General features: G+C 41.4%; 1 protein-coding gene across 3 annotated transcripts in view; it reads right to left on the bottom strand.

Annotated features, from left to right (window-relative positions):
* Positions 1–5,095: 5,095 nt before the first annotated feature.
* LOC110955489 (SPRY domain-containing SOCS box protein 4) overlaps positions 5,096–25,199 on the bottom strand; it is a 52,109-nt gene continuing 32,005 nt past the window's right edge. For all 3 annotated transcript variants that reach the window (XM_051958077.1, XM_022200504.2, XM_022200505.2), the window contains 2 exons: positions 22,276–23,162; positions 5,096–6,558 (listed from right to left, as the gene is read on the bottom strand). In XM_051958077.1, coding sequence (XP_051814037.1) covers positions 6,431–6,558; positions 22,276–22,984 — 837 coding nt within the window. In that variant the 5' untranslated portion in view covers positions 22,985–23,162 and the 3' untranslated portion in view covers positions 5,096–6,430. The remainder of the gene's footprint in view (positions 6,559–22,275; positions 23,163–25,199) is intronic.

The raw sequence follows: 25,199 nt of genomic DNA, 5'->3' as shown, positions 1-25,199 counted from the left end.
CAACATATGAGGGAAATCCTTCAAGGCTGCTGGGAAATCTCCAGGTGACGACTATGTAGCTGGCTGGGAGAATAAGGAGTGTGCAAAGCTGTTATTAAAGTATGTAGCGATTACTCTAAGGATTGCAAAGTATTAAACATACACTACCGTCTGGGGTCACTTAGAAATCTTCTTATTTTTGAAATAAAAACCAGTTTTTTAAATGAAGATAACATCAAATGAATCAGAAATCCAGTCTAGACATTGTTAATGTGGTAAATGACTATCCTAGCTGGAAACGGCTGATTTTTAATGGAATATCTCCATAGGGGTACAGAGGAACATTTCCAGCAACCATCACTCCTGTCTTCTAATGCTAATTTGTGTTAGCTAATGGTGTTGAAAGGCTAACTGATGATGAGAAAACCCTTGCGCAGTTATGTTAGCACATGAATAAAAGTGTGAGCTTTCATGGAAAACATGAAATTGTCTGAGTGAGCCCAAACTTTTGAACAGTAATGTAAGTTTAAAAATAAATACATGTATGTGTACTACATAATTCCATATTGCACGACTTTAATGCTTTCAGGGAGGTTCTGCTGTGTGAAAAACAGTAAAACTAAACATAATGAGAAAATTTTTGCCTGGTACTGTCGATTCATTTTTAGTTAAGCCAGTATTTGGTGCAGTGACTGTCATTGAAGGACCTCAGTAGAAAGATGAAAGAGGAGATCAATCCCATAGCAATCTCTTGTAATGTGTAGACACCATTTGTAGTGTACATTAAAAGTTGACTTCACTGGGGTGTGTGTTGAATTCTGAGCTTCTCTGTTTTATGTTGTGCAGCCAGTCTGACTGAAGCCGCTGGACACAGACTGAAAGTGACCTCCCACAGTGTGTTGGAAAAGCAAAGGTGCAGTCCAGAGCTCCATCGAAACAATTCACTGTGGCACTGTTTCGATAAGCTTCTGCAATGTCACAGCATTTATTTCTATCCAGAGTTGCATTAATTTTCTATCAAGATCTTAATCTGATGATGGGAAAGTCGGACTGCTGCGCAAAGTCTTCTCCAGAACATCCCAAAGATTCTCAATAGGGCTGAGGTCTGGACTCTGTGGAGGTCGATCCATCTCATGCTCCCTGATCCACTCATTCTCAGTGTGAGCCTCATGAATCCTGGCATCGTCATTTTGGAACATGTCATCAGTGAAGGAAAACTCCACTGATGTAAAGACCTGGTCATTCAGTATATTCAGGTAGTCAGCTGACCTCATTCTTTGGGAACATAACATTGATGAACCTGACCAACCCCAGATCATAACCCTAACCCCCACAGGATGGTACTAGATATAAGTTCATCACTTCATCAGCCTCTTTTCTTACCCTGATGCCCCCATCACTTTGGAACAGGGTAAATCTGGACTCATCAGACCACGTGACCTTCTTTCATTGCTCCAGAGTCCAGTCTTTATGCTCCCTAGTAATTTTTCTGATAAGCATTGCTGATCAGTGGTTTTCTTAGAGCTACAGCTGTTTAATCCCAATCCCTTGAGTTTATTTTGCTTTGTTGGTGTGGAAATGTTCTTACTTTCACTATTAAACAAAGCTGTGAGTTCTACTCTCGATTTCCTGCAATCATCCAAGAATTTGTTCCAACCACATTTGTTCCTCGTCGACGATGGTTCTCCACTGTCCTTCAGGTTTTAATAATGTGTTGGACAGTTCTTAACCTGATTTCAGTAGTTTCAGAAATCTCCTAAGTTGTTTTCTTTGCTTGATGCAAGCCAATAGTTTGACCCTTCTGAGACAGACTTTCCATGACCAGAGGATATGTCTTCCAGCATGGTTGTTTTAGAAATGAGAAGCTCCTCGCTGCATCAGCTAGGGTTAAATAAGTTGTTGTAGCTGAAACATATTCATCACTGCAGTGATTATCCTATGGAAGAATCTTAACTATTCGCTTAGACTTTTTTTTTTTTTTTTTTTGGACAGGCAGTGTATTTCACAATGTTAATGTGGGCTGGAGAATGTTTTGTTAGGTTTCATGTGCACAACATCTCAGGTTGTGAATGAATAGAGGGTGTCGGCATGGCCAATGTGCACATTTGTTTAGGTCTGAGATGTTCGTGCTTCAGCAACGTCCAGTATTACTAAATGCTGCATGTTGAGGCTTTAAGAAAAGATGGAGCTAAACATAATAAATGCATTAACTAGTCTGCTGAGGTCCCTACAGAGGATTAAGCGTTTATAGATAATGGATGGAACAAACAATCTAATATCCTGTTAGCTGGACATAAGAGCTATTTAAATGTTTAAACTTGGGCTTTGGCAGCTAGTAGTGTCTATTGCTCTCGGGTATCTGACTATTTATCAGCCAAAAAAGTTACTGATTAACTGAAAAATAAATGAGCTGTCGAGTTTGTTTTTTACAGCATCTTTCTACTGACTGTGTTGTTGCTTGTGAAGACTGCGGCGGCCTACGTGTTGCCTTCACTTCATTAATTCCGTGTCCGTAGGATAGATTTGTGGGGGTGGAGAGGTTGGATAGCTGTCCATCTTTTTAAGACATCATTGTGAGACGTTCTGAAATCCTACTCTCAGTGGTTTAAAGTTCTATTAGATTTTACCCTTTAATAGCAACCATTTCTTGCAACAAGACACAGAAGAGTATAACCTCCATGTTCAGTCATTTTTGTAACTTTCAGATGAGTCGGAAACTACAAACCAGAACTCCAGAAAACTGGGACGGAAAACGCATCTTTGATGTTGGTGCTGAACATTGATTGGACATAAATGTGATACAGTCCAATCCTTCTTATCAGTGGCTGTAAAAACCAAAGTAGGTCAAAGAAACTTCATTTCTGCTTTGAGGAATTATGTCCTCTGAAGATATCTCCATATGTGGTCTAGCGGAGAGGAACAGCAGAAATAAGAAATGTTAGCTTTTACATGACTTACCAAGCAAAGAAGACACAGGATTTTTGCCTCCATAAATTATGGATCTCAGTAGCAGACAGCCGGCCTCCAACCATCCATCTCCTCCTCAGCTCGCTCTGTCACCCTCTAAATATGCATATGTATAACATGAATGCCCAGATATATGCAGCCTTTCCCTTCTGGCAAAAGGAAAGGGATGAGGAAGAGCGCTTTATCACAGACACTTCTCATGGCTAAAAATCATTTTAGTTACATTCAGTCAAAGCAGGTGAGGCAGAAGATAAAGCTCTGTGATGGAAACGGTGCTTTTGAGCAAAGAAAACAGCGATGGGAGGATTTAAATAGCCCGAGCAGCGCAGTGAGACAGAAGAGGAGATGGCAGAATGTGGTGGAGGCAGAGGAAAAGACAGCGAGATGAATTGAAGTGAAACCTCACTGTCAGGAAGCAGCTAAATATGGATCCAGCAAAGCCAAGTCACTTCTAACCAGATCAAACAAGTCATCAGCTTTAACTTTCAGGCTCTTGTTCGATAATCCTTTAAAGGGTCTGCCCCTGCATTATTGAACAGCACTTTATGCTGAGCCAGACACAAGCTACAGTTTGGAATCAATTGCAGACAGGAGCTTATGGCTGATCTCTGCCCCGACGTTCATTTCAACATTTTATCTTTGTGTTTTGATGGGAAAATGAACATGTTCTTGTGCTCTTTGTTCAGCCAGTTATCACTAAAGTCAAACCAGACAGTTCTGTCATTGCTAAACCATTAAATATCCACATCCATCAGTTGTCTTGCATTGGTGCTGGTCATCCCCCTCTCAGACGCAGCTAAAAGCAGAGGGAGTGATGCCTCTCAGTGTGATTATGATGTTATCAACACAGACTGCTCTCCGCTGTACAACATTAATGGATTTTCTGCTGCCAGTGCCAGGAAAAGCCACGCAGAGCTGAACTTTGATCACTCAACTGGCTTTGTTCTGCTGTTCAAAGCCTGTCCTGGGACAGGGAATCCTGTTTAGAGCCAGCTCATCTCAACTCTGCACCAAAACCAGCATCTGGGCCTTTGACAGCAGCAAAGACCTTTGTAGTAACTACACTTGTTCCAAAGCTTGATGGGGTGTAATTTGTATTACTGGCATTCTGAGTGCTGACAAATTACCATCTACTCTCTGAGGATAAATGAATAGAGAAAAAAGTGACCATTTGTTTGACCGTGTCCCCCCGAGTCCTGTCTGTAGAGCCTTCCGATTTAAATATTAACTTGCACACTTTTACCAATGACTGAAAATCACAGTGTTTAATGTCACACAGACGCAAACAAAGCAAGATTATGATTAAAGGGCTGAACATGGAAATTGATTATTAAAATACAACTGTGCAAGCTTGAGCAAAATAATGCTTAAAGTCTGAGAATCCAGTCAAATGATGGTAATACACACTACCATTTTAAACTTAAAGTTTTAGAATGCCTCAGTTTTTCCAGTTTTTTATTGAAATTCAAGTAGTTCAAGTCCAATGAACAGCTTGGAATGCTACAAAGTTAAGTGGTGAACTGCCAGACGTTGAAACAAAAGGTAAGGTTATCCAAAACTGAACAATAATGTACATTTCAGAATTACACAAAAAGGCCTTTTTCAGGGAACAAGAAATGGGTTAATAACTTAAAGCTGTTCTGCAGCAATGGAGGTTGATCAAGCCTTGAAAGTTGGTGCTACCAAATCCTACAGGTGTCCCAACTTTTCTTGATTACTTACAACCCCCTCTGTCAACACAAAAGTAGCGTTAGAACACACTACTACTACAGCATTACTTAAACAGTACTGTACTGCAGAAAGTGGTGTGTTCCTATAAAAATGGGGAGGATTTTTATCTTTCCGTATGTCCATCCTTCACATCCACTGAAAAGTACCAGTTCAACTCTTTCTTCTTTATATTTAACCCGTGGAGGCAAAAGAAATGATAGATAATGAGATTTCCTGTGTCCAGACTCCACAGTGTAGTTGCATCTAAGCCATTTTAAGGCATGAAGGAATACTTTTCAGGGAAAAATGTTCTAAATAAGTAACTTTGATAGAGATGAGTTTTTACAGGTTTAATGTATAGCGACTTAGAGTCAGCACAACTTTGAGTTAAAACAACTGTTCTGAACTTGACAGTCAAAGAGCAGACAGCGAGGCACGGTTAGTTTAGCTGAGTTTATTCTTATTCACATTTAAAAGATTTTCATGGCAGCACATTCTTCCACCTATACATGCGAGACATCCTGTCCCGCAGACAAATCTCAAAATCCATAAAAAAGAAAACATTAAAGGAAATCTCAACATAAGACCATCATTTTCAAAAGTAAATCGGGAATAAAAACCGACGGTAAGACGTTGGAAGAAAAAGACAGAAAAGCAGCATTTAAAACTTTGGGGGAGGAAAGAAGTGTCTTCTGCTATGACAGAAGTGTTGTGTGCTTTTTTCTTTTCCTGTGTGTGCTGTCGCAGAGCAGGCACATTAGCAGTCGAAGACACAGCTTCACCTTCGGATCAATCTCTATCAGCGTTACAGGAGCTGGAGAGCCGACGAACAGCGGCCGTGGTCCTTCCAGTTCACTAAGCCTGATGGGGGCTTAAATCAAACTGGAACGAGCGATCAAGAATCATTGAGATCGAGAGAGAGAGAGATCGAGAGAGAGAGAGAAAAGCCGGATGCAGAGAGGAGGAGGGTTTTAAAACTAGGCTGGAGATGCTGTGTTTCCAAGTCTGTATGTGCTAGCTCCCTGCTTCTCATTGAGTTGTCTTCTTGCTGCAGACAGCGCAGACTTTGTTTCTATACACTCATAACACAGGCATCCGCTGTGTTTATATATATATATATATATATGATCAATGTGTGCTGCAGTTTGTACACAACAACAAAAATAGAACTCCCTCTCTCTCATTGCCTACTCACTCGGTCTCTCTTTCTCCTGTGGCTAGCAGAGATTGTTGTCTCCACAGAGCCTGCTGTGCTGTTGGGAATATAAATATAAATACCAACATGTTTCCGAGAGGCTTCCACAGAGTCTGTGTGGAACAGATGTCTGGGTAAACTGTTGCCCAAAAAAAACAAAAAACAGCATTTAAGGCTTTCCTAACTCAGGACATGTGCTCTGACTCCGTCTATGTGATTAGCAGGAAACCGGATCGAAACATGCTCTTGTAAATCGCTCACTCTCTTCATTTCATTAAATAGCTCCTCGAGTCATCTGTCCAGGAGAAAGGCAGAAGTCAGCAATAAGAACAAAAGGAAAAAAAAAAAAACAGGAAAAAACAGAAAATAAAAACATCCTAAATGGAAAAAAAAACCCCGACTGGTGTAAACAAAACCCTTTGCAGCGTCATCTAAACCACCTGTTCGTAGTCCGTGTCATCGCCTGCATCCTCAGCGGATGTCTGGTGGTGGTGATGAAGTTGGGAGGCTGGTTATCATTACAGCAAATGGGCCTCAATTGAATTCTTTCTTTCTATGCGTGGGTGTGTGTGTGTGTGGTCACTGGTACTGGAGGTAGTTCTTGAGAGTCTGCGGCAGTGGGAGTGTGTCGATGTGATGGATGCGCTCTCTACCCAGAGCCAGTCGAGCTACTCGTCTGCACAGGTCCATGAGGGGGAGGGGCTCCGCTGCGAGGGATTAGAGAGAGGAGAGGCATGGTTAGAGTCCAAACCGAGTCCAAAACAAGTCCAAGCTGACCCTCTCAATCTTACCTCACCCCCTCTCAGACACGGAATACACATCGTTTCTGGCTTCAAGTATTTACACATACTTAATGTTCTTTACAGTTTCATTCAGAAATCACAGCATATTTAGAGGGAGCAATATCGTGCAACATTTGGCACCCACAGCGAGAGAAGGGTTAGTTTACTTTTTTAGCAGCATCACTGATGGATGTTAAAACTCAGTCTGCAGCTGAAGCCTTAATGACTATCATGAGCCTGAGGGAGTGAACCTCCTGATAGGTTTTCACATCAGTTTCATCATAAGCGGTGCTAAAGCAGTCAACAAGTTCATTTTTCAGCAGCGGATTTAATTCACGGCTACTTTAATTGCATTACCACATACACACGTGTGAGCGGAACGAGACGCCACACCTAACAATATTAAAATACTGAATGTGTACACGTGTCATCACTCTTGACAATGCGTGTAAGCAGAACCTGCCAACATTCCCTCCCACCGATTTTGAAAGGCAAGTGATGTCTGTGTATGTCAGACAGACAGACTCTTAACTGCTGCCCCTTTACGGATGTCAAGCTGCTCCACCTGGAAGCACCATCTGCTGGAGCAGAATTCCTGCTGCTCCGAGTCCACTTCCACACTGTGTGAAGGACACGAGGAGAGGCTTTCACACTTGCATACAAACATAATAATACGCACCCCAGATGACAGCATGAAGATTGAAAAGAAAGTTTCTCCTACTTCTGTGAACTAGCCTGACCTGCAGGGTAGTGTTGCACTGTATACCAATTAGGGTGTTGATGTGTAACTTAACTGAAGAAAAATATATCAAGTAATAAGGTAGAAAACGAGGGGAGCACATGAGTAATCACAGCCTACTAGGACAGTGTTCTTGCAGCCGAGTGGCTAATGTAACTGAGTCACTTCTGCAGCACATGCCTCATCACGGTGGTTAACATTAAGTCTACCGGCATGTGGAATAACGCCCACTGAACTTAATTCCTTCATCAATTGATCAATTATTTATTGACAGAGCCTTTGACTTTCTGTAAAGTAAAACGTTTAAAATCTGCGTCCCTAATGCCGATTCTAGAAAGGTATTGCCATATCCTACTGTTTAAAATGATACCATTTCTTATTGCTCCACCAAGGACTGAGGTGGAGTTTTGTGACGATCGGTGTACGTCGGTTCGTCTGTCTTTCTGTTAGCAACGCTGCTGAAAAACAGACTGGTGTATTTGGATGAAATTTTCAGTGAAGGTCAAAAATGACACAAGGACCAAGTGATTAGATTTTGGCAGTGATGTGGCTTATAGTCTGGATCCACAGATTTGTTAAAGATTTCTGTATCACTGCGAGATAGCAGCACAACGTCACTGTAACTATGACAATAAGTGAACACTACATCAGCTGCCTGCTGATTGTGATCCCACTTTAAATTCACCGCTGTGGACTTGTCGGGACTTATCTGTCAGAAATCATACAAGGAACAACTGATTAAATTATGGGGGTGTTTCTGAGTCCCATCAAGTCCCGCTGCCTGCTACATATTTAGGTCACATGATTGGGTATCCGTAGGTAATGTACACATGTATAACACATGTCTGCGCTCAGCACATTGTCATTTTTATGAAAGATTTCATCTATCCCAAATGATACGACTGAGCATCCCTGGTGGAGTACTGTGCCCTCTGAGTGCTTTTCTTTTTTATTAGTACTGATACACATAGAATGAAAGTGTTCTAATAGAACACGTATTTCTTGTGAGTGACCTCTATGTGAAACAGCAGGGCAGTCAGAGCTCTGCTGTCCCTCTCTAGAGGTATATAGCGGAAAATCAAAGTTTTTTCTTCTCAGAGCACTTCGCCCTTCATGGTGATAAAAAAAACCTGTCTTCAAATATATTATTTTGCCTACAGTGAGAGATATTCAGCACAAACCTCAACTGCAAAAGACGTTTTATGTGTACAGACTGAGGGAGCTAATATGTCCAATTTAGAAAAGCATGTTTCCATCAGGTAAGCTGATCTGTTCCGAGGATTCAATGAGCAAAGAAGATAACATTATTTACTTCTTTGATGGAGCACAGGTATACAGATCAACAACAGAAGTTATAAACAAACTGAAGCATTGTTGCGTGAATCTCTGCAAGCACATCTTTAACGAGCAGGAGTTTGGCATGTGAAGGTAGAGAGACGTAAATGTGAAAAATTCTAATCTTAACGATGTGTTCCTTTAGTTATGGGTATGAAAATGCAATATTTGTACAGAAATTCCTCCTTTTTATGGCTTCTATTTATATCTTCCACTGACTTGCAAGTTGTTTTAGTTAATTGACCAAAAATGTGGTAAGTGCTGCCATCTATCACAAATTATTTTGTTTGTTTTAGGTTTTTGCTGTGGTATTGTTTCGGAATATATATATATTTAGGCAGGTATCATGTCAAAGTCTGAATTTGGATATTGTGAAAACACCTTGGGAAGGTCTACATCAATGTTACAGATATTAACAACACAATTATCTCACACACTTATAAAAACGGACATAGCAGACGGTTTGTTACACAAAGGAGGCTGTCATTGGAACCAGTTTGAGGAAGGGCAGGCATTTCCAATAAATACTTTTTGACCATCTGTCTATCACCGTCTATCACAGACTAACTCACACCTAAAACGTGTCTGTAGCTAGTAGATTCTCATAGGATGCTGACTGGTCTACAAATACAACAAAATGACTTCCCTTGTGATCGTGATCTTGGGAATCCCAGAAGACTCCAGCTGCATCGAGTTGTATACACTTAGAGCTTTGGGTCTATAGTTCACTGACAGAGCGAACATGTTCACAATGAAGACGCATACTGGGCCCTGAAACTCTAGTATCAATAAATCATGGTATCATGTCTACAAATGTGTGACTCTGCATCTGTTCAGTTTGCTCTCAGCTGCTCTTCTACAGCGTTGTGTGGCCCCCCGACGTGCCTGAGTCTTCTTTGTAAACTTGTTTCAACACTTCAGTATCAGTGAAAATGCTGTTCCAGCCCATAATTTGAACAAACTATGTTTCTGACTGCAGGGGAAGGAGTTGTTTACAACCCAAGTCTCACACTTCTATATACACACAAATCCAAACAAGTCTCTTCTGTGACTGATAGAGCTGTTTCTATTAAAAGTCCACCGCAATACCACAAACTGTGACCCCCCACCAAACAAGTATGAAGTGAATTCATGTCATCTCATCTGAAGAGTGTTCACAGAACCAGAGGAGACCAACCCCGTCAACACACCTCAGGCATTCCTCCAGGCTTGAACTGCTGCATGACCACTGACTGATGAGCACAGCTAAAAGCAAACTGGAGCTTGTCTAGAGCGAGAATCAGACAAGAATCAGATAAACATTGACCAAGATTCTAATTAAAAGCTGATTGCCGCACTTAAATTGTCTGTAAGAATTAAAGAGGATGAACTTCCCAACAGTAAATCGGTCTTCATGCTTCCCTTTGTTATGTTATTTGCACGAAACTGAACTTTTGAAACAGCACTTAAGGGAAATGATGAAATCCAGCAGTGAACGTGGTGTACAGGAATGGAGCACAGCTATCTGGATCTTTTTGACTGTCACGGGCTTAATGAAAAGTCTTTGAAAGAGCGCCTTGGGGACATGTAGCAGAGTGTGGATTCATTTGCAGCCAAATAAACAAGCTCAAATCACAAAGACAAGTTGAATGAACTCTGAATATAGACAATGTGCAGTGGTGTGTACAATGAGACTGTACAGCTGATAATCCTTCACAGCAGCTAGAGAAATATTTGGCAGGACAATCACATCACATCCCTCCAGCATCTTTTTAACCTCCATCTGCAAACGCAGGCCCGTGCTTTAGCGTGCCAGCTTACGAGATTACAAACTAAGACTCGTATCACATCTCCATTCAGCCTGCACCTTGTGACCGACTGAACTCCGCTCTGGTAAACAAGGAACCGTAGGATCACACAGAGCATGTGGAGCCTCTGTGGTACCAACAATCAGAGGTGGATGCACAATCTATTTGGTCTAACACCACCCATCAATCAGTTTGCCATCACCAGCATAGGCCCAGCATATGGACAGTTTCCATAGTAACTAGCTCTTCACATTACCGATGTGTGGCACTGGGAGTGTATAGTCACAGATGCACATGTGTTACACGCACTGCATTGTGTTTTAGAAGTGCTGCCTGTATTGCTGCCAATTTAAGTGTTTAACAAAATCCCACTGTTTAGTATAAAATGGCACAAACTGCTCCGATGGAGAAAAAAAAACTGAAGATGTTGCATTTGCACTTGTTCTACGAGATAAGTAGCTTTATCACAGGAGATCCATAAAAGGAGGAGATAACGGCACATTTCTCTGTGTTACAGTCAAAATAACACTGCTTTAATTGCACTAGAAAGAATTACGCACAATGATGAGCATGTTTACCATATCTTATTTTAACGTACATCAATATTAGAATTATTTTCTCCAAGCGTGCCGTCACATATGTCTGAATTATTAACAAGAAACACGTAAATTACCACACTTGTGTTATGCCGCCACAGACAGCAGCATTACTGTCTGTCAGCGCTCTCCTCAGGGAGGTGGTGACGTGACGATTCTACAAACTTGCTGAAAACCAGCCAATCGCTGCTGGTACAAGTCGGTCTCCATGGTAAGGGTTGCCTGGGGCGACAAATGGTCCTGTCAGACACTGCTGATGAGCACCAACAGGAGGTACACACTGTCCGTCAAATGGTGCGGTTGACTTCATCACTGATAAATGTTCCGGGTTGTGGTGAAAAGGCAATTCCAGGCGAGTTCTGTTCGTACGTAAACATAGTAAGGAGAAGCAGTTAACTGAGACTTCAGTGCAATTCCACTGCATCCCCAAGCTCACACCTGATGTGCAGACATTGGTTATTAATTTGCCAACAAATTCATAATAAAATGTACACGTGTAAAGTTTATATAATTACAGTAGTAGTAAATTATCTAATTTGTTCATATTCCATAGGAGTATTTTTGTCTTTCCAAGATAACTCTACCAAGCTGACATACAAACAATTTAAACAATTATGGCTGTCCTCTCACCAATGTTTTCAGTCACCCAGTGGGAATTTTTAATATATATATTTAAAAAAACTCACTGCATGTATTGAATTATGATTTCATCAATGACTTCCAGAAGATGCTGTAATTATTCAACCACTATGATGAAATGCACACAAAATCCTCACTGCTGAAGACCTGCTGTGTAGACTTTGTGAACAAACTAACAAGTGGTCCAACAATTATTTACAAAGCTGTTTATCTCTTTCAAAGTGCCATCATTTCTGTTCCCCGTTGCTTGTGTTTCTACTATTTTCTCCCACTCCTTTTGTCTCTCACTTGTTCTCTTTAGTGTTTATGCATGTATGGCTGGGTCTGAGCATGGCCACGTGTTCTATGCAAGCAATCACCCGATACATCTGAGAATCGTACACTAATCACCAGGTGCAGGACTTAAACCCAAGCTCATCACTTCACTCCTTTCCAGATTGTTCTGCCTGCTTCCGTGGCAGTATCACTAGGCAGACTCTGCTTATTGAATGTGCTTCCTACTGTTGAGCTCCCAGTCTAATCTCCCTTGTGCCTCCCAATACCAAGCTCCAGCCTGCAACTCACTGCGTCAGACGCCACATTTACCAGCTCCATCTCTAGATGACCAGTCACCCACACACCATGCCACGCTCAGAGTCACCATCCATCAAGTGCCACACTATCCAACATTCTCACAGTGGCCACTCAACAGCAACAGTCTGCTCATGTCTTTATTCTGTCCTCGGTCTTCTTTCCACAACAAAACCTTTTCAACTGGGCGACCAACTCTGCGTTCCACATTTGGGTCCGGAAAAAAACCATTGGCCTTAACAATTTCATCATATTTAAATTAAATGTTACTTCAAGTCCATATTATGACCAAAGTTGAAAGTGAAGCTCGAGCCTATTTAGAGCAACCTGCATGTCATCCTTCATGTTGGAAACCCTGACTGACTCAGAATTAACAGACAGGTTTAATAATTAATCCATGCCAGTTACTCACAAACATTTCAGTTAGGTGAAGAATGAAGCTTCTTGCACATTCTTCATCTCTCCTCCTTCTTCCAATCTGTCATGTACCTGTCTATATATGCCCTTTTCTTTTTCCTCTCCAGCACTCATGTCTTTCTTGTAATGGCCAGAGACCAGCTCCTGACAGATTTATGGTGTACTAAAGAGGAGATGGAGTGTGGGAAAGTGTGGCTTAGGAAGACCAAGTGGCTGATGCACCGCTGGACTACAGAGGCCCTCCAGGCTGGCAGACGCGCACACCTACCTAACTCTTCACCAAGAACAAAGTGGATGAAGGGGAGGTAAGTTTTAGGATGACGGTGCGTCAGTTTGTCTGCCCTCACCGAGGTGACATGGCTTATAAGCAACTGGTGATAGCTCCTCCAGCCTCTTGCACCTTCATGCCTGCAGTCCAGTGTATCTCTGTGGTTATGAGTGCACTGTACAACCATCAGACCACTTTGCAAGACAACACGGCCCAGTTATGTCCTACTTTGGAATAAGGGGCAGGACTGGTCCATCTTTTTGGCACGTGTTCCAATTTACTGTGTCTTTACCTCCTCCTCGTCCTTCAGTATGAAAGATGTGCTGCAGTAACAGACGTGGGTGTAGACTTCCAGCAATACTTATCTCATAGTTTTGCATAAAACTATTGGGGTTGTCTGCCCTAGATTTGGGATGATGGGTCTATGTGTCTAAATGCATTACCCATAAGGTGTGGACACATCTCCAGACCCAAGATGTTGTTCACCGACAGGTCAAAGGTGAAAACATGGAGGAGAAGAATATATTTAGGAATGGACAGAATCAGATCAGTGGTGCAGGAGATGGGGAAAAAACTGGAGCAGAACAGGGAGGTGGGCAGGAGGGCGGGTACAACGGTGCAAACAGTCGCTCCATACCTAATTGGAAACGCAAGTGTTCAAATTGAATAATCCACTCAGAGCGGAAACCAATTGCTCGCTGAACTAGTCAGATACTGTCAGCCAAAGAATTCCCATCGGCTTCTGACTTCTTATTACCTCAAACAGACAGGCTAGTGAGCTCCAGACAGAAGCATGGACTGCCATCAATTTGATCTCCTCCTGGTGCCTCCTCACTCTGCTCTGGAAATGGCAGCTAAACTGACAAGGTCATTAAGAGGACCACGGAAATACTGGAATGAGTTTACAAACAGCCTACACACAGATTATACACAAAAGCATGCATATTCCATGTGACCATGTTTACATATAAATACTGGCGATGAGGAAATGATCGTTTTTTTGGCTGGAGTTCAACAAGTTTTTAAAAGAAACTAAGCGCTGAATTGACCAATTTCATGAAAAATGAATATTAATGATTTTCCTTTCAGTTTTACTCTTGCTTTCCCAGCTCAACTACTTCTTCGTGATTTATCTGCTCTTAACTGTCTTACTAAGTAAAACACACTCACTGCCGTTTAGTCACACTGGGCATGTTGTTCAAAGAAATTTCATGATTTTTGTTCACTTGTTAATTCTGGAACAAAATCAACCCTGAGTACTTCATTACAGTGTGACAAGCTGTACAAAATAAATCCAACAAGTCTTGAAAAATAAGCAGAAAAATGGTATAATCTTGCCAATGACAAACTAGACCTTCTTTCAATCACCGTTTTTCATGAGCTGCCTGGCACTGGCCTTTTATCACCAGTGTACCAAAACCAAGCCTGTCGATTGAGTACATCAAAACAGATTAAATTCTGACAGGAAATGGATGAATCATCAGCCCTTGTTCAGACAACAAACAGCTCTCATTGAATAGAAGCACAGCCAAATGAGCACAAATGAAGACTGGCTGCCCTGATAAATAACAGGTGGAACATCACATTTTTACCCAACAGTTTTTACTGGAAGTTAAAGGATTACACAAATGAAACTCTGGCTACTGTTCTTTGCAGGTGGATAGCCAAGTTAGCTGCTTTGAATTCGCGATTACATTGAATGTTTCAGTTTTTCCACAGATTACTTTAATTCACCTGGTTAATTTTGCTGTTAGAGCAGCAAATCAAATTCCTAACCATGCAAAAGTGAAGGTTTATTTGCAATTAGCTACATAGGGTGAACTTCTTAAAAGCCACTTAGCTGCACAAAATACCGATGTGTCATTACTGAATGTAGATATAATCAAATAAAGGTTTATAACCGGTTTGACATCAATACAGGCAGAAAAAAAAATCATTTTCACTCTAATACTATGATTAAAGATTTGCCATTCGAGCATTAAACTATATGAAATATACCTGCAGCATAAGACTGTTTAGACTGAGACAGTTACCAGAACAGGAAACACAATCATGTTCACTCCACAAGGGAATTTGGGAGCAATCTGTTAGCCCACTGATTACAGCACATGCCACATACCCACAATGTTCAATCCAGAAAGTGATGAATTTCGCATGTCAATATCATTTTGAATCCATTTTGGTATTATTCTATTTTCTAGCAAGAACATTTGTAAGGTAGGAACAACATGGGTGATGGGTTTACTGCAGATAATACTACAGTGGCTGCATGCATTCATATTGGGCTGAACCCATAGACTGTGCATAAAGATGGATGGCATGAAAGCTCCCCAGAGGTGAAGTCATAATATTGCAGTAATGGGCACTACTATCTTAAGATTTAGCATTCACGTGTGTACAGTGAGAAGCAGTGGTGAAATGTCATCCATCTTTATGTCGAAAGCCGATGAGGGGACCGGAGCAGTTCAGGCATCACATCACTCATGATCTAACTGCAGTCACTCAGTAACTATGCGTCTTTGACAACTGATGTGTGAAAACATTCTGCTGAATGTCGTAGTAAATAACACTCAATCGTAGTAATAAATAAAAAAGGAGAGGCCTAGTCTTTGAGTCTACTGTCAAAGCACAAGTTGAGAGACTTCCCCACAAATCCGTCTCTAGGGTTCATCGTACGATCAGCACTCAGGCTACAGCAGCACTAATACGCAGGGATGTCATCTTTAAAATTTAAAACTGGACTACTACTCAAACCAATGCTGCGTATTTACCCGGTTCTTTAACAGGACTATTAATGTTTATTCTGGGACATTTTTAAAGAGGAAACAAAACAGAATAAACAATGCTTTATATTTTCATTGCTAAATTATTGCTAAATCTTTTCTCTTCCATGCTTTACTTGTACTGCTTCGCTTGTTGAATGCCGGACCTTTAGCTTGACAGTATTTGGACTGTGTGCTATTAATCATTTGACTTTAGAAAAAAGTTTTAAGCACTTTATCTACCACGGCGAACATTCAGTTAGAGAACAGTGAAAATAAGGAAGGACAGGGTTTGCAGCCCCCGCATCATTAAATCTGTCCCTGTACTGAGTGCTCTGAAACTGAAATTCTGGACAACAGTTGAGAAAATGCTCTGACCATCAGAAATATTCTGCATCCACACTAACACACCTAAAAATGAATATCGCATGACCATTCACGTACACTGAAGCAGGCGGCTGATAGAATACTACAGACGAAGAACAGAAACTGATGAAAATAAGACCAGAGATTTCTCTAAATGCACAGCACGTGTTAGCAGAGACAACAAGGTCAGTATTGCCTGTAATTTGTTATGCATGTTGAATTAACCACTGCTAGTCAAGGCCAGTGTCTCTGTAATCATGGTCACATGATAGGAGCGTGATGAATCATGGAGGGACACGGAAAGACAGTTAAGACCAAACAGAAAACTAAAATGCATTATTGTTTCCAAAAGTCTTGCTTGGAATGGTCCTAAAGTGCAGTAGTACTACAGACATTCAACAAACACAGCAGAAGGTGTGCACTTTAAATTGAAAACACATTAGCGTGGACGTAGCCTCAGCTAAACATGAGTGCAGACCAAGGACTCCAGTCATGTTGTTTTTACTTCAAAAACAAGACGACATAGTCATCAATATCCCCCGCCACATGTGATGTCTATGAGTCTATATCCAAAATAGTGATCAAGGGCCATAACTCTGTTAAATATTATCGCACAGGTCTCATTTTCGAACTTGATCAAGGTGTCCATGGTGTGAAGCTACACACTAAATTTCATAATCCTAGCTGTAATAGTTTCCGAGAAAAGCTGTCCCCTTCATCTCGGACGGACGGAGGCCAAACCTATATCCCCCTTTTCCACTTCGTGGAGGCAGGGGATAATAATCCAGTCTCATCCAGCCAAGAGGGTTGGATGAGACTGAACAGGATCATTTTAACCTGTTATTTGATCATAATGGGCCATTTTAGTCACCAATACTGATAATAAAACGATCTACCAAAACATGACGTAATTTCTAACAACCATAACAACACTGACTAAGTGATTTTTCATCCAAACTAGAAATCTGTAAAGCAGTGGATCAGTTCAACCTTAATTAATGCAAGGTCTAAGATTAAGTCACAGCTTGCATCTGTGCTGTGAATATTGCTAACAGCTCTGAACTGCAGACAGGCAGGAGGAAGCTCTCTCATTTACATAGGGCAAGCCCTTGGCCAACAAACTAGTGAGCAAGCTTCCTAGTCAACAATTAACCACCCACCTAGCCACAAAAAAGTCAGCAAAACTGTTTCCACAGCAACCTGCCACCACAATTGGGTGTGTAAATACTGAAAGAAAGGATTAGTGCTGAAAAGGAAGAGAAGGAAAAGAAGAAAGATTGTAGGGAAAAAAAAGAAGAGCGGGAAGGAGGTGACGAAACACAATGAGAGTCGGAGTCAAATAGGGTTCATTTGCAAAAGGGGAGGGCAAGCATGTCAGTAGTGTGTGTGAAACATTTCCTCTTCTCTGGTGTAAATGAGGGTCGCTCAGCTTGTTGCCATTACACTGGTCGGGGCCACTGTGGCATCATAAGATCTGCTGCAGTAGAGAGAAAAAATATGGCTTTCCAAGAATAGAAGGACGAGGACAGTGGGATCCGGCAATCCCATCGTTTTGTACTTAAAGACGATAGCAAGTCAGAAGTATGAAAACTGATAAAGAACATGTCTCAGTCGGGTTGGCTTTGAAGTGTCACCGGTACTGAAGGCCAAAGGACTGAAGTGTTGAGCGGAAGACAGCATGGATGAGAAACCTGAATTAATGTGGGGTATTAAGGGACAATACAGACAGGAGAAGAACGTATGAGGACGCTTATCTCTTCTTGCTTCCTAGGGAGTAAGAGATGAAGAATAAAGGAGTCTAAGCAGGAGGAGGGAAAAAATAAAAGAACGTGAATGGACTAGAAGACAAGGGAAAGACTAAGAACCCAGGAAGTGAACAAAAAGTGAATCCTCTTCAAGACTGGGGAATAGGGGAGCACTGCCATCTCCAAGCATATATATTGATGCTGCCATTGTTCTGCACATCGCACAGAGATGTGTTTTATACCAGATATCATACACACCGATCTCTCATGTGCATTCTGTCAGAACACAAGTCCTTCTGAACATTTTTGACTTTCAAACTCAACTGATATCATATACATTGTGCAAGGCAGACAAAAATGCATGAGGAAAAAGAATATGAGAATAATCTTGATTATAAAGACAAAGCAAAAGGAAGTTGCATTCAAGCTCATGGATTAGCATCATAAGCCATTTCCATTAGGAAAACATTTTCCATCTCCAAGCTTCATTAGTCTTGTAAAAAACAGACTGATCATGCTACACGAATTACACGTTAGAAACGGAACAGTGCAAACTGTGTTTACATGCTGCACTGAAATAAACTATGAGGAAATGGTCCCAAACAAGAAAAGCAAACTGTCATTCGGTGTGTGGCATGAAGACAAGTAGGCTGTTACAGTATGACTTCCATTCTCCATGTTCTTGGAGGAATAGTTTAGCATTTCAATTTTATATGTAAATATGGCTACCTCTGCTGTTTCATAAATGTGAGCTGCTGTCTGATGCTGCAGGTATGTAATTAACTCAGAGCTAATAGTTCTAAACAGCTAGAAGCAACAAACTTTAGCTTTTAACAACATCTTACAGGAGTAAAAAAAACAACACTTGGATTACACTCATCATTGGCAAATAGTCTAATCTGTAAGGGCCTGCTTTCATGGCTGTTAAGTTTTATTGTTATGGACATTTCATTTAGTTGTAGCCTAAGAGACTGGAAACTACAGTGAGAAAAATGTGTTGTCATTTTGACACACAAAAAGTGATCTCTGATGCTTCTGGACAAATATTGTATCATGAACAAAAACAAGCCTGTTGTCATATATTGTGCAATTAAAGGCCATTATCAAACATTTTACGGGGAAAATAATGTCTTAACTACGGTATGTTATAGGTTGAGTTAGAATTTTCTATTTTTCTAAAAATATTAGAAAACATGAACCTGGTCACAAACTGAGCAACATTTCCTGCAATTCTCACCAGGATGCAGCCATCTACAGTTTCATAGGTCATATATCTGTAAAAGCAGCATTGACCTGTATGGTGGGGGCTGATTCCCAGTGTTAAAGAAGTACAAACTATCCAACCACTTAAAAGTGTTTACTTCAATGTCAGTATAAAAATATTGCTTGGTGCAAGTTTAAACTAAGTGAAATAATGCCACAGTCACTGCAGATGTCAATAAATATTAGTACCTTAATGTATTTCGTGTACTGGGTAAATCTTAGAATAACACAAATGCTTACTTTATACTTCTGCACTGAATCTATGCTACAGTCTGAAGGTGCATCCTCCCAAGAAATGTAATGACACGTTAGGTCAATGTAGACTGCAACTGTGTGGTCCACTCAGTAGCAAAGTGCAAAAGATATATAAAAGATCATTCCTTGGCAAAATGAAACGTACAACGCAGTTGTGTCCGGCCTGCTCATAATGCAATGGCCTGTACTCTGCTAATGTAGCAACATGCTATATTTAATTTTCATAGCTCTACCAATTCTTGTACACAATGAATCTGTTCCGACATCCTCTCTCTTATCAGAGTTTCATTATTTTCAAAAAAAGTAATTTTTGCATAACTTTCATTAGTTCCAGCTTGAACACGATCCGCTCCATTTCAGACACCATTGTTTGGAGTACACTGAAAACCTCAACACAGCATCACAGACTGCAGAGTGACACTGAAACACTAGTGTACAAGTATAAATACTCCCAATGATGGGGGTCTGTATAGAGTCAACATAAGGTGATAAATTAGGCTAAGATGGTGAGAAAATTACATAGAACACAAGGAACAATTATGAGCATCTGATCATTTGTATTGTATTATGCGTTTGTAGAAAATGACTACAACTGTTCTAGATCATGTCTACATAAGCTGCTTCAACACATATACTCACACACCCTAACCTGAAGTTTCCCACTATGCAAGGCCAGACGCTGAGCTCGGAGGCACACTGGGACATCTTCCAAAGCTCCCCCTTAACAGTCTGCTGTCCACAAGCACACACACACACGGCTTGCAGCCATGGACACGGTGTCCATGCCACACTGTCGGCAACGCCTCCTTTGTGCAACATGCAGGCTAGAGCTGGAGGGACAACTGAAGGCTATTACACAATCTGAGACAACTCCTTGAGCTGGAATGGTGACATTTAACAGAAAAGAGCGACAAGGCACTGAAAAAACATTGAGAAAGGCAAGCTAACACACACACACACGCTGATCTCTATGGTGACTTTGGGACAGTGCTGAAACTGATTATACTCTTTAAGCAGAATCGGGTGCAGTTTCCTTGTTTTATTCTGCATGGACAACTGAAGGCTTGAGAGAGGTCTACAAAGTGATAGAAGTGGAGTAGCAACAGTACATGTTAGTAGGGAGAGCATGTTAAAGCGGTTTCCTATTGGTAAACAAAGCAGCAGTGCCTCTCATTGTGGGCTTTTTATAGATCAGCACAGACAAATGTACACAGCGTTTCCATCCTCCATCCTCTGATGAACAGAAAAACATGTGAAATGACATATCTGCAAGGAAAGCCTTCTCAGTCTTGCATCAAACCTTACATCCTGACATTTATAGAGATTATACATATGTATAGCAAGAGATAAATATTTGGAAAATATTGACATCAATATTTCAGGATGCACTTGTTAAAATTGTAAAAGTCCTCCATATTTCACACATATTACACTCTAAAGACATCATTTCAGTCACACTAAGGATTGCATGACTGACTTCTCCAGACAGTTAACAGTTTGGTGAAGGCTGCCAAAATGACTCCATTGCCTGATACAGACTCCTCTGTCTATCTTCAAAACAAGTACACTTTGTGTACAACTAGTCACACATGACTCGTCACAGCTCATACCTAATGTCATACCACTGACTACGCTTCACTTTTCAAGGACCAACATTACCTCTCTCTTCCTCCTCTCCCCTGTGGTTCCACCACTGGACTCCAAAGCACAGCACAAAACATACCCCTGGGCCATTGCAGCCTTAAAAGAGCAGGTCTTAATTTAAGTCCATCTTGAACTTAAGCCATAAACAAAACAATTTCACACTGTGAAAAGCTACTTTCCACATCTCCACATGTATACAGTGACAGAAATGCAAATAGGAAGACTTAAATAGGCAACAGTATTCATATCAGAAAGGCGATTCAGTAAACAGAGAGCTATGAGTTATTGACTTTTCATGCTGTGCAAGTTAACAGTTATATATAAATTTGTGTGCGCATGTTTACTGCAAATCAAGTTCAAGTAGGTATCACCATAGAGCAGTACATGAACATACCCTAAAAAGCAGCATGACAGGTTCTAATAATGAGGGACTGCGCTAAACTTAAACAGGCATTAGCCTGAAAAGTTGTGGGACAAACACAGTTTTGGTGTCAAACAGGTGCAGGCAAGAAATTCTAAGCATAAAAACATCTGGTATCAGAAGACACTGTACCATCAGGAAGAAACACACTCACTTTGGAAACTGCTGCTCGAAATGTTGCCAATTAACGCGATTTGATAAATTATACAGTGCCAATCCTCCACACTATGTCAGCAAACAAACAGCAGAAGGGAATAGCAGGTGTTTGAGCTGACATGTAAAGCCAGTGAAGGGAATGCAAAGAAATGTGACAGAAGTTGTACTTTAAAAATCATACAACGTAATGGCACTAATCTTTTGTGCCTGTCAGCTAATAAACATAATTTAAGAGCATGAAAGGTAGTGAAAAACAAACAAAAAACACAACAGACTAATAGGCTGCACAGTGGCGTCTCACAGCTAGAAGATCCCCAGTTCACATCCCGGCCTGGGCCTGGGATCTTTCTGCATGGATTTTGTATGTTCTCCCTGTGCATGTGTGGGTTTTCTCTAGGTTCTCCAGCTTCCTCCCACAGTCTAAGAACATGCTGAAGTTAAATGGTAACTCTAAATTGTTAGCAGGTGTGAGTGTGATTGTTTGTCTCTATATGTAGTCCTGTGACAGACTGGTGATCTGTCCAAGGTGTCCCCTGCCTTCACTCTAAGTCAGCTGGGATAGACTCCAGCACCCAAAAGACTAACGAGGACTAAGCAGTGTATAGATAACTTTACAGTTGCTTTTTAAATATTTTACTTTAACTTTTGTTAGTATGTATGCGGTCAGTGTTGCACTCACGATCTAGTCCGTTGACGTAGCGAATGGACACTTCACAGTGGCCCCACACAGCACTGACGATGGGATAAAGTCTTTTGCCCTTTAGCCCCCTAAAAGCCACTCCCAGGTATTGTCCATCTACCATGAAGCTCAGTGTCCCTTCATCCATATCCAGAATTACTGTCAGACAGTCTGGAAGCACAAATGATTCATCTGGCTCCAGGAAACAGGGGTATGTAGGTGCAGATGATGAAACGGGACGATTCTTTCCATCGTGGTAGAGTCTGTTTCGACCCAGGTCCCAGCCCCAGGACTCAGAGTCTGAGCCCACTAGGGCTGTGTAGCCCACTGAGTGTAAAGGTGCTTCAGCAGTGGCCACTCCCACGACAGCATGGGTGCCTCTTTGTCTGGCCGGCCAATGAATCCTCCATACATGGAGCCCCCTGGTGTAGCCCACCTTGCCTCGGATACAGTCTGTGCTCTGTGCTACAGGATGTCGGTGAAATGTCAGCTTGTCGTCCTCTTTAACAAAGACATTGAGTGATCGGTCATCAGGGTTCCAGGCGTGGCGAAGTTGAGTCTCAGTGCTGGCTGGAGGCATGTCCAGCAGTAAGTCCAGCCTGGGGGGTCGACAGAAATCGGGGCCCCGTAGTTCACGGCGCACCGGCCGGTATGAGGGCTCCCCACGTACATCCACTGACTTGATGCTGCCAGAGATCTTTTGGCCCATGACTGGGTGGATCGAAGGGAGGAAGGGGCAGTGGGGAGGGAAAAGGATGGACCGAGGGTGGTAATGAGGGGCCGGTAGATCCTGACGTTACCTCATGGGCACAATGAAAATGCTGTGAGTCCTGGATGGAGAGATGCTGCTGGACACAAACTGTCTTCAACCAGGGGGAGCCACACTCCTGAAAGGCACAAAAAGACAACATTATGGCTCTCAAGTCTTGCGTTTCCAAACAACAACAGGATATTTTGTTCAATATGTCCAAATTTAACAACAAGGCAATATTAAATTAAGTATAGTATGATAGTCAGAAGTCCAAACTTTATAAACTCAGAAAAAATAAAATGCATATCACATCCTTAAGGCTGCTACATTTTGTCCACTGAATGACTAGTCAATTTCCAATATATTATGCATCTTGCATACATAATATATGCACGATGCAGCGCCGATGTCCGTCCGTGTTCCGTGCTCCGGTCAGAAGGTGATTTCTGTTGCATTGCGCGCTCACTTCCGCTTTTGAAGACGTATCGTGCTCAGACGCCTCGTCGACGCGTCGTTAGTTGCAGCCCTAATCATGATAAAAAAAACTTTGTGCAAAATTATAGGCATCTACTCCCAGTAGTTTGAGTTATGGCATTTTCAAATTTTAATAATTCAGGCCAAAATGCCCCCCTCTTATATCTCTGCTTCTGGGTATCAGAGACTTGAAATTTTTTCTCCAAGCTCCCTACATGTTGTGATGTCCTAGAAACAACACACACACTCAGGAGAAGTCTTTACAGAGCAGGGGGGGGCTTGCCCAAAATGTACAAATTATTTGTAAAAACCACTCGCGAGTAGGGTTAAGGGTGTTAAAAATACTAGAAATCTTACAGATTAATGTCTTGGCACCATTTAGTATTGCTCTAGACCAGACTGGCTTGTAACTTATACAGGGGGAGCCCTCTAAGCACATTGTTTAGAGAGCTATGGACTGCTGAACATTGCCCCCCATGAAAAGTGCCTAATTTTCAAGGACCCTGAAGTCAATGTAGCACAGATGGTAGAGATCTGCAAATTTGCACAGAAACTCATCTATCCTCTTACTATAGCCATGCAAAGTCCCAACTTCTAGCCATCACTGCATCATGCTCAATTTTACCCTCAAACTAGAATAAGCCACTTGTCTATACTGTGTGGGAACCCTGGAAAATTGTTAGCTGCAGTTCTTCTTGGCTTGACTTACAAAACTTGATAAGAAAAAGACTTGAGTTTTTTTTTTCTCCATCAGACAAACACGCTGCCAGAAACAGAAGCAGAAATATGGCATCAACAGTGCTGACTTCCAGTCAGAGGTTCAAAATGAAAGGGAAAATGACAAAGGAGTAGTAATAACTGAACTTCCCGATACTTCGAACATTCCTCTCAAAAACTTTTTCCAATCACTTGCGAATTTCACGTATGAACAAACATCTGGTTTTCTCCTTCTGGGAATAGCATCCATTTGACACTTCATACATTAACTGCTATTTGGAAACTAAACAAAGATTGCAGCAAATTAGACATGTAATTTTTCTCTCTTTAGGCTGAATGCTGATGGTCAACAGGCAGAGACGATGACACAGTCCAACAGCAGCCAGTCATTAAATCTACCTTACCAGCCCTTTTTGGTTAATGCAAAGATTACTCACTACCTCCTGAGAAAAGCGTGTAAATAGTACACTGTGCACTCAACAGCAGTTTCTGTTGTGTCTTTTTGATGAAAAGCATGATAAATCCTCCACTGACTAATATGACGACCTGCTCAGATTTACTGTTGACTTTCGGTAAAGTCATGCAGTAACTACTCGCTGTTAGTCAATCCCCTCTTCACCGAGCAAACAAATGTGATGCAATTCATATTTTATAAGTCTATAAGAAAATGCAACATGCTGAGCTTTCCCAGCAAGCAGACTGAAAGCCTCGAGCTACTTCCAAACACAGGAGCAGAGTTTCCCTGTATGACCGAGCTGTTCCGGATCTGCTGCACTAACATTACTCCTTGTCCTCTATCGCTCTTTCCTATATGCAATCTCTTTAATGTTTTTCACACTCTCCTATAGTTTCTTGCGAAACAACTCTCCATTTTTCCAGGGAAAGTACAGAACAATAACTAGTACTGACCCACCAGGAGAGGCAGATACAGATGATGTGTGTGTGCACGAGTTGAAACAAGTTAAAAGATTAAAGGATCAGA

This window comes from Acanthochromis polyacanthus, chromosome 13, assembly GCF_021347895.1.
Source record: "Acanthochromis polyacanthus isolate Apoly-LR-REF ecotype Palm Island chromosome 13, KAUST_Apoly_ChrSc, whole genome shotgun sequence".
NCBI lineage: Eukaryota > Metazoa > Chordata > Actinopteri > Pomacentridae > Acanthochromis > Acanthochromis polyacanthus.
The sequence above is the reverse complement of the archived record's forward strand: the minus strand, read 5'-3'. Positions and strand labels throughout refer to the sequence as shown.